Source organism: Nicotiana attenuata, chromosome 9 (genome assembly GCF_001879085.1).
Source record: "Nicotiana attenuata strain UT chromosome 9, NIATTr2, whole genome shotgun sequence".
NCBI classification, from domain to species: Eukaryota; Viridiplantae; Streptophyta; class Magnoliopsida; order Solanales; family Solanaceae; genus Nicotiana; species Nicotiana attenuata.
The window spans coordinates 33,092,778-33,102,525 of NC_031997.1; the positions used below are offsets into that span (position 1 = coordinate 33,092,778).

The window sequence follows — 9,748 nt, forward strand, 5'->3', positions numbered from 1 at the left end:
GATGTATCATTACATTTACTAATCATTTGTAACAATAGAACATGAACTTAGTATAATCATACACATTTGTAAAAATTTCCAACTCCATATGTATATTGTTACAACCCATATTCACATACGTTAGTTCATTCCATAAGGTCGTCGATGTAAATCCATGAAGAGATTATCTTTGAGATGATAAGAGATTAATCCTATTGGTCTTAAATGATACAAAGGTGTATAAGGGTGGTTAACAAGTATTAGAAGTTAAACGAATCAAGGATGTTGTCAGCCGTATTTTTTGACAAACCTAGGGGTGCTTAATACTCTCAAGAGGTCGTATTTTAAGGTATATGAATCATAAAATATCCGTATCATAGTCTTGAAGTCAAACGAGTTATGAAACAAAAGTCGACAAGAGTTGTTGCAACTTAAGTTCATAGTTTTACTTAAACTTTAGGTCAAATATTATTAAGCTTTTCTCCCAATATACTTGGAATTACGGGGTGATCTACCCACCAAATTGAAGATCTATGAGTCTAGTTTCCAACGCATTAAACCTTTTATCAATACGACATTGGAGTAGAGAGATATTTGCGTTTTTGCGAGACTGCGCCAAGCACCTCTCTATGGGACCCACTTAGGCGGTTTAAGACATTTGGATCTATATAGGACGCCTCCAACCCGTTTTAAGTCATTTATTTTCACTATTTTCAGACCTTAGAACCCTAGGAACACCCTCTCAAGGTTCTCTCAAGATTCAAGACCCAAACAAAGGGCAAACAACACAAATCAAGTGTCGGGAATCCCGTGGCGCTAGTAAGTCTCTTGTTCTTCTTGTTGTTGCTCATTTTTGTGTTGTTCCAGCTCGTGTGGGAGGTTGTTTTAAAGGGTTTATGTTCTGTAAATACTCCCTCAAGTTCTTAATATCAACCCTAGGTGATTTCAAGCCTTCTAAAGTGATTCTAGTGCCAAAAAGAAACACTAATTGATTGCTAGTTTCGCTTCCTTGTTGTTGTGGCAGAATTGGAGGGATATTTCGTGGAGAATTAAGGTCAAATTGGAGTTGTTCTTTCTGTATAAAGGTAAGGAACCTCTTAATCTATATGTATTTAAGATTATCCAAGTTACGGCTAAGTCATTGAAGCTAGAACTTGTGAAATATATATCGAAAGGCTTGGTAGTAATGTTATCGGTTGGTGGACTATTTTGGGATGCTCAATATGATTATTATTGATGTTGTTTGGGCTGTTTGGTGATTGTTTGGAATTGTGTGAAGTCATATATATAGGGGAGGTGCTGTCCGTTTCATCGTAAAATAGGTTGTGGTCGATACATAATAGTTATGACGCTTGAATGGTAACTATAGTACCGTTTCTCTTATTGTAGACTAAGGAGTCGTGAAAATTGCATAGCTTGAGATTGGGGCAGTATATACAAGGTATGTGAGGCTATCCCTTTTCTTCTTTTGCACGACTCCGATTGTACATAATGTAATGAACGAGCTTCCAAAGATACTCTACTCTTAGAAGCTAGCAGTACTTACATTGTTTCCCCTCTTATGGAACGATTGATGTTGATGTTGCTTCTCTTATTCTTATGTTGTCAATGTTATTGGTACTTCCTGATTCTTATAAGGTTCATGGTGAAGAGTTAGTCCTAATAACGTGTACAGAGGATACCGACCTTACGTCACTCCGAAAGGTTTAGAACGTGAGTTCATGAGTCGAGCATGCATTATATATATGTATCTATTTTACTCTACCGAGCCGCGCTATAGTCGGCCGGGTATGGCACCTATTGTGCAACCACTGATCAGTTGGGTTTTACCGAGCTCCACGTGGCCGGGTACGTTTTTACCGAGCCTATTACGGCCGGGTACGATATGATGATGATGATGCCCACAGAGGCGTATGTTTTAAAAGTTTATGTATATATACATATGTATCACGCATTTCATGTCAGTAGCCCTTAGAGGTACCCAGATGTTACAGGTTGTTTATTCTCTATCCCTGCTTACATTACTGTTCGTACTTATGGTTCCCTGCCTTACATACTCAGTACTTTATTCGTACTGACGTCCTTTTATTTGTGGACGCTGCATGTCGTGCTGCAGGTCCTGATAGACAGGCAGGCGCAGCTCCCCCACCATAGTAGGCTGTCCAGTTCAGCGGTGATTGGCGAGATCCCTTCTTCGGACTTGCCTTGGTCTTGGTATGCATTTTTGTTATAGATATTATGGGTATGTCGGGGCCCTGTTCCGGCTATGTTGCAACACTTATGTTCCTTTAGAGGCTCATAGACAGGTGTCGACTCATGTATAGTTTGGTAGGCCTTGTCGGCTGGCTTTTGTTGTATAGTCTTTCATGATAGTGTGGTAGCTCGTACCTTATATATAGTTTCTTGATTGTCTAGTCATCCCATGTTATGTATGTTCATGCCATCATATTTTATTGTTGGTTGTCCATGACCCATGTCTACCATTTATATTGATCTCGTCAGCCCTAAAAGATAATAAAGAAGGTTAGATAAAATGTATGTTGGTACTCGGTAAGTATGGCCGGGTGCTAGTCATGGCCCTCCAGTTTGGGTCGTGACATATATATGTTGTATATGTATGTATATTTACATATTATATACAATCAAACCTCTCTATAATAACTTAATTTGTTCCGATATTTTTTGGTTGCTATAGTGAAGTATTATTATAAAGAACATATATCATAACATAAAAATCCGTTCCCAGGTAAAACTTGACTTTTATAATGAATGGTTGTTATTTAGGAATGTTGTTATAGAGAGATCTGATTGTAATTTGAGCCGGAAGTAGTGAGTGTATCTGCATTCTTTGCCAGAAGCATGGATAGGTGTACTCGTCCATGCTTATATTCCAAATTTGTTATTCAAGCTAAATGATGATACTTCGACTTTTTCATTTGAGGCTGAAACCAAGAGATTTCATGGTTCTCTTCTTCAATATTATTAGAAGGTAGCTGCTGGTTAGGGGATGCTGCTGCTTCAGCCTGCAGATATGGTGCCACCGGCCGCAATGCTGAGGTCGGAGTTTCCATTTCAGGCTGCAGGCATAATAAACAAGAAGATATTATTACAGGTTTGATACATACTCGATTCATACTCTATTGTAAGATTTTATACACGCTTTAACAAACATGAAAAAAGGGAAGGGCCAGTGCACAAGGCATCTCGCATTCATGCAGGGTTCGGGGAAGGGACGTATCTCAAGGGGTATGATGTAGACAGCCTACTCTAATGCAAGCATTAGTGACTGCTTCCACATCTCGAACCTGTGACTTATAGGTCACACTGACACATTTTAAGAGAATAATATAAAAGAGAGTGTGAAATTACCGTGGCAAATGAGAATGATGTTTGTAATGGAGTAATAGGTGGGAAGACCCTGGTTGAACATTGTGATTGCTTAAAGTTTTCATCAGTTAGGGAACTAAAACTTCCTTCTGCAGTACTTGTTTGGGACATTTGATAGTTAGACGTTGTAACTTTAGGTTGAAATCTGCAGTCGAGTTCATTGTTCTCTTTATAATAATTACTTGAAGATGGCTGCTGGCTAGACGCTGCTGTTGCTTCAACCTGCAGATATGGCGCTACCGGCCGTAGTGCAGATGTGGGAGTTTCCATTTCAGGCTGGCATAACAACCAAGTAGTCACATTACTGATATCTGTTTAATATTGGTCCGATAAGTACTTCCTCCGTTCCAATTTGTTTGGTATAATTCGACTCAACATGAAGTTTAAGAAACAGACGAAGACTTCTGAAACTTGTGATTTTATACATGTCATAATATTTGTGTGACCATACAGAAATTTACTAGTCTTCTTGTAACTGATTAATAAGGAAACTAGCGCCTAACCAGTTGGAATAGAGGGAGTACTTTATAGAGTATGGTAATGTACTCTAAGATCCAATAATAACTGTATGAAGTCTGTAGTTTTTACTATTGCCAAATGATATGTTTTTATTCATAGAGATCTAAGTTAATTCATGGACCATAGGGTAGCCCTAGCATCCCGCATTCACGCAGGGTCCGCGGAAGGGCCGCACCACAAGGGGTGTGATGTAGGCAGCCTAACCTGATGCAAGCATCAGTGGCTGATTCCACGGCTCGAATACGTGACCTACAGGTCACACAGAGACAATTTTACCGTTGCTCCAGGGCTCCCCTTCAATTCATGGACCATACTTTTACTAATATAACTGCATGACATAAAAAGAAAGAAGGTTTCTTTTTTTGGTTAAATCAAATTACACTGGACTATTGATGTACAAAACCAAATTAAAAAGCTCACCTTGGCAAATTTGAACGAAGTTTGTAAAGTGAGAGTTGGGAAGGTTCTGGTTGAATGTTGTGATTGCTTAAAATTCTCATCAGTTCGAGAACTAAAAGTCCCTTCTTTATGATAATTACTCACACCACTTATACTTGTTTGGGACATTGCATCATAAATAATTGGAGATGGAAGGTTCATAGAACTGCAAACAAGTCATAAATCTAATTATTCAACATAATTAATACCTAATTTAATCCTTAAACTGATAGGAGAAAATGTCCAAACCTTTGAGTAAGAGAAGATGTTTCTGAGGCAGCATAAAGATTACAATTGTTGTTTTCATTAATATAGTTTGTGTAACTATAATCTTCAAGCTCTAGCCATAAGTCATAGGGGGGTTCCTCCAATGAGGGGTTTGTGTCCTCTGTTTGTGTGTTGTCTATGTATTGAAGGAGTGCATTTATTTGCTATGATAAAAAAAAAAAATATAAAATAAAAAATAAATAAAAATTGGTTCTTGGAACTAGTGTACAGAATGATATATGTGACATACAAGATTATGCAGTCAGTTTGATCATGATCAAGTGACAATGGTTATAAGAAAAGAAGGTTTGTATCGCATAAAACGTGTACCAGAAGTATCCATAAAACGTGTGTTTCTGTGTGCACATGTGTAGAGGCGGAGCTAGGATTTCAATCTTATGGGTTCGAAATTCTAATTTAAGTTACTGATTTCTAAATTAATAACTTGTACATATTCAATAAATTTTAAAGAGAAATACGATATTTGAATCAAAACTACTAGTTCGGCCGAACTCGCTCCCGATACTCTAGATTCGTCCTGCACGTGTGTGCGTGTGAGTTATGTAAAACGAGATAACTTTATATTATGGTAAGATATTTCAATGACTTGTATTAACCTTTGAGACTTTAGTGTTAACCTTATGAGCCTCTAGAGCAAGTGCATATATAACAAAAGAGAATGCACATTCTAATATCTTATCCTCTTTATTTCTTATCATAAACTACAAAAACATAAGTATTTTTAATTTTTTTTTTACCTCCATATTATCTTCATAACTTGATGTATTATGATTGCTGGAGAGTTGTTCCTGAAACAAAATGAGATTTTTAGAAAAATAAACACAAAAAATTAGTAAATCATAATCTTTGGTTATTTGGGGAGAAAAATGAACAGATATGCAATCATACCATTCTTTGTCTAACTTGGTTCAAGGCAACCTGAAGACGTTTTTCACACAAATCAAGCTCATGGAGTGATGTAATTTTTTTTGTATCTGGTTCAAATATTCTTTAAATAAAGTCAAAATGTGAAAAGAGAATAAATCAGACAATTAATCAAGGCATTAAGAATTAGTTAAGAAAAAGAAAAGAAAAATATTGTACTATGAAGATTTGATTAACTCAAAGGAGTATTTCTTCCTTCTCTTTAATTACCTTAATAATCCCTCAGCCTCATCGAGTTTACAATGCAAGCCATTAATTTCCTCTTGAATTTTCTAAGGAAAAAACAATTAAAAAATAATAACAAAATTGAAATGTAAAATTAATAAGAAAAAAACCCGTAGAAAATTAATTGATTAAGCACCTTTGTCGTGTCACTTGTGTTGAGGTATGCAGGACTTATCCTAATTAATTCAATAAAAAGAATTATGATAAATAATACACGAAAAGTGTTGTTGTAAAAGTAAAAAAGAAATTCCACAGATGAAAGAAAACGAACCTTTCAATATCGCAGAATTTATCTTGAATTTCAATCTTCCTTAGGTTCCAGAGTACAGACTGCATAGAGAATGCAGTAATTAAAATGAATTTTCTTTTATTTTTTCTTCCCTAGCAATTATATCTGACTTAAAAGAGTTTAACTTTTATACATTAAACTATAAGACCATACATTATAGCAGGTTAAAATATTCTTCACACGTCACTGTATATAGACAATCCTATTCAGAAAGTATAGAATCCGTCTCATTTTAACTGTCTCTTTAGCTCAAAAAATTACCTGAAAATAACGGTCTCTTTAAGATTTGAGACTAAATTTGTTAGTTGTTTCCCACTATATCGTTAATATTAAAGGAATAGTGGTTCTTTTTGTTGCTGCTCAATTCTCAAAAAGTATTTAACAGGGGTAATTTAGTAAATTATACCTTGTATTTGTTATTTTTCTTAATGATCATGAAAAGAGCTAAAGCGGCAGTTAAAATGGGATGAAGGGAGTAATGGCGACCATAAAAAGTCAAGTAAAGCTCACCTCTTTATTATTGATATAGCTGCATTTGACAAAAGAGATTTTGAGTTAGATAGTGTAGTTTATAAAAAATATATAAAAGATGAGAAAAAAAACTCAACTAGAAAATAAACAAAGAGGGGAAAAAGTTTCATAAATTAATAAATGAAAAACTTACAATCCTCTTTCACTATCCGGGAGATTGACGAGTTCAGAAAGAACATCTTCAATTCTGCATTGATAAAATCAGCTTATTATTAGTAATCAAATTTGATTTTATATTTTTTTCTGAAGTTTTCTAAATTTATATAAATACAATATTTTTTGCTATAAAAACATTATATGTAGAAACTAACGACGCAATAAAGTAATACTAATATCATAATTACAATAATAATTAAACAAAATATCAGCCACTGTATTTGCTTCCCTGAAAACATGCTGCAAAATTGGCCCTCCAATATACAATGAATAGATTCTGTTATGTCTATATAATTCTAAAATCTCTAAGAATTATTTCATGAAACAAATTAATGCTTTTTTTTTTAAATTCAATTTTGGTAAAAAAATACGAAGGGGAGCCTTGGAGCAACGGTAAAGTTATCTCTGTGAGACCTATAAGTCACGGGTTCCACCCGTGGAAGCAGCCACTAATGCTTGCATTAGAGTAGACTGTCTACATCACACCCTAGGGTGCGGCCCTTCCCCCGACCTTGCATGAATGCGCGGGCCGCTTAGTTTAGTAAAAAATTTATTTGATCTCAATCAACAACACAACATATAAATATGGGACAGTTTAATTTCTTCTTGACTAGCCTATTATGCATTGGAACAAAATCAAGAGCATGTTCTTATGAATTTCATATCTTATAAAATTACTATATTAATTATATTTATGCATGGGAAGAATTTCATCACCTTCTTTTACGTGAATAATGTGTGAGACGACCAGAAGGAGAGAACATGATAATAGCAACATCTATATCACATAAAACTGATAATTCATAAATCTTTTTGAGGATTCCATTTCTTCTCTTGCTAAATGTGACTTGTCTATTCGTCAAGCTCTCAATCTTCAACAATGGTAACTTACTTCGTCCCATTATAACTTTTTAATCTTTCTATAATTTAGAAAGATATATACACATATATACACGAACGTAATAATCAATTAAAAAATGCAAGTTCCATTTTTCCGATTGATGTAGAAAATTACATTCGCACATATTTTTGCGTTCATTTTGTTGATAGAAACAATCCATTCCATCCCAACAAGAACCTCAGGGAATCCAAAAATATGAAGATTTTAAATATGATCAATGGAATATAAAATTAAGGAAGATTATAGGGATGAATGTGATGATAAATATGAGGGAAACAAAGTTGATGAGATTTTACATTTGTATTTTTAGGGTTATGAAAATATTGATTCCCAAATACGAAGGGAGAAAAAGAGAGCATGGTTTTTAATGAGGAGGAGGAGAAGAAGAAAACTTAGAAGCTGAGAAAGTTAATGGTGGGGATAATTGATTTGGTCCTAAAAGAATGGGGAAGTTGGGGTGGATGGAATATACTCGAATTATACAAGAAACTAGATGTAGCACCGACAAAGGGCATGAATGGAAGAAAATTATTTAGACTTTTGAAAAAAATATATGTTAATTTAGTAAAAATCGAGATAAGAAAATACATTAATTATCTTAAAGCTTGCATAAAGGACATATATCATGTACAATCAAACCTCTCTATAACAGCCTCATTTGTTCCGATATTTTTTTACTTTTATAGTGAATGGTAGGGTGTACATAGGTTTGGTTGGTTCGGATTTTCGAATTACCAAACCAAACCAATTGTATCGGGTTATTAAATCTAAAGACCAAACCAAATCAATAAAAGTTGGATCTTTTATCTCGATTTTTCTCGGGTTTTTCGGATTTTTTTGGGAATTTTTTTTCTTCATAAAGTCTTCATAGCACAAAACATAGAATTTACGCTCCAAATATTTCTTTAATCCTAGTAGACATAAATATTAAAGGTGTTTTTCAAGAAAATAACATAAAATATGAGATGAGCCATGGCATTGTACTAAAATATTCAACAATATATAAAGATTATAAGATAATAAAATCGCGTAGAATAAATATTACTAATAAGTCATAATGAAATACATATAATATAAAATTATTAAGTTGCTAAAGTAGGTACGACTAATAAGTACTACTGTTATTTACATGACTAAACACTGAAAAATAAAATAAGTTGCGCATTTATCTAAACCATGAAAATCCTAAAAAATAGATATTCAACACTATTGTCATTCCTAGTACAATTGAATCGAATGTCTTTTGTTAGTATTAATATTGATTTGATTTTTGTTTGTGATTAGTTTGAGTTACTAATATTTTTGGACTATAAAACTTATTGGAACATTCAAAGATTATAAGTCCAAGCTTGAAATAATACATTAAAAGATAAAATTATGAAAAAGTTTAAGAAACATTTATAAACTACACTACAATGAATATTTTTATGTATTAAATATATTTAAAGCTTCCATATATGTAATGTCGGGTTGGTTTGATTTCGGTTTGACTTTTCTTAGTTAAAATCAAACCAAACCACATTATGGTCGGGTTTTTTTTCCAACACCAAATCAAATCAAACCAAACCATAGTCAGCTTTTTCTCGAATGATTCGGGTTATTGGTTTGGTGCAGTTTGTCGATTTCCGTTGTACACCACTAGTGAATGGATGTTATACACGTATAACAACATTTGACCTTTAAGTATTTTTTTACTGTTATACACAATAATTATCCAAAAATTATTCTTTTTCCCTTTTTAATATTACATATAAAATACAAGAAAATTATTCAAATTAAAAATCTCAAGAGATATGTATATTTTACTAATTAAATATTAAAAAAATTAATACGTTATTAATAAATCTATAAATAAATGTCCAAGGAGCTAATTCTAAGGCACACATTTTAAAGCTACTAACAAAAATAAATTCTTTTAAGTGTAACGATCCGACTGGTCATTTTGAGCAATTGCGTCCGGTTCGGCAGTTTGAGGTCACGTGTAGCTTCACACAATGTATTATGACTTGCGTGCATCATCAGTTCGCGTTTTTGAGAAGTTCGGAAAGAATTTTTAGAAGCGACTTCCATTTGAGAAGCTTGAAGTTGAAAGAATTGACCAAGATTTGACT

The 9,748-nt window shown here is 33.8% G+C and overlaps 1 protein-coding gene across 1 annotated transcript; it reads right to left on the reverse strand.

Moving 5' to 3' along the window:
* LOC109232784 (agamous-like MADS-box protein AGL104) lies at positions 2,633-7,972 on the reverse strand. The gene is made up of 12 exons (XM_019398514.1): positions 7,454-7,972; positions 6,714-6,767; positions 6,560-6,578; positions 6,032-6,090; positions 5,897-5,936; positions 5,746-5,807; positions 5,500-5,599; positions 5,349-5,399; positions 4,573-4,754; positions 4,306-4,489; positions 3,349-3,642; positions 2,633-3,056 (listed from the first exon to the last, which is right to left on the reverse strand). The coding sequence occupies exons 1-12, from the start codon at positions 7,636-7,638 to the stop codon at positions 2,883-2,885; spliced, it is 1,404 nt and encodes a 467-aa protein (XP_019254059.1). The 5' UTR covers positions 7,639-7,972; the 3' UTR covers positions 2,633-2,882.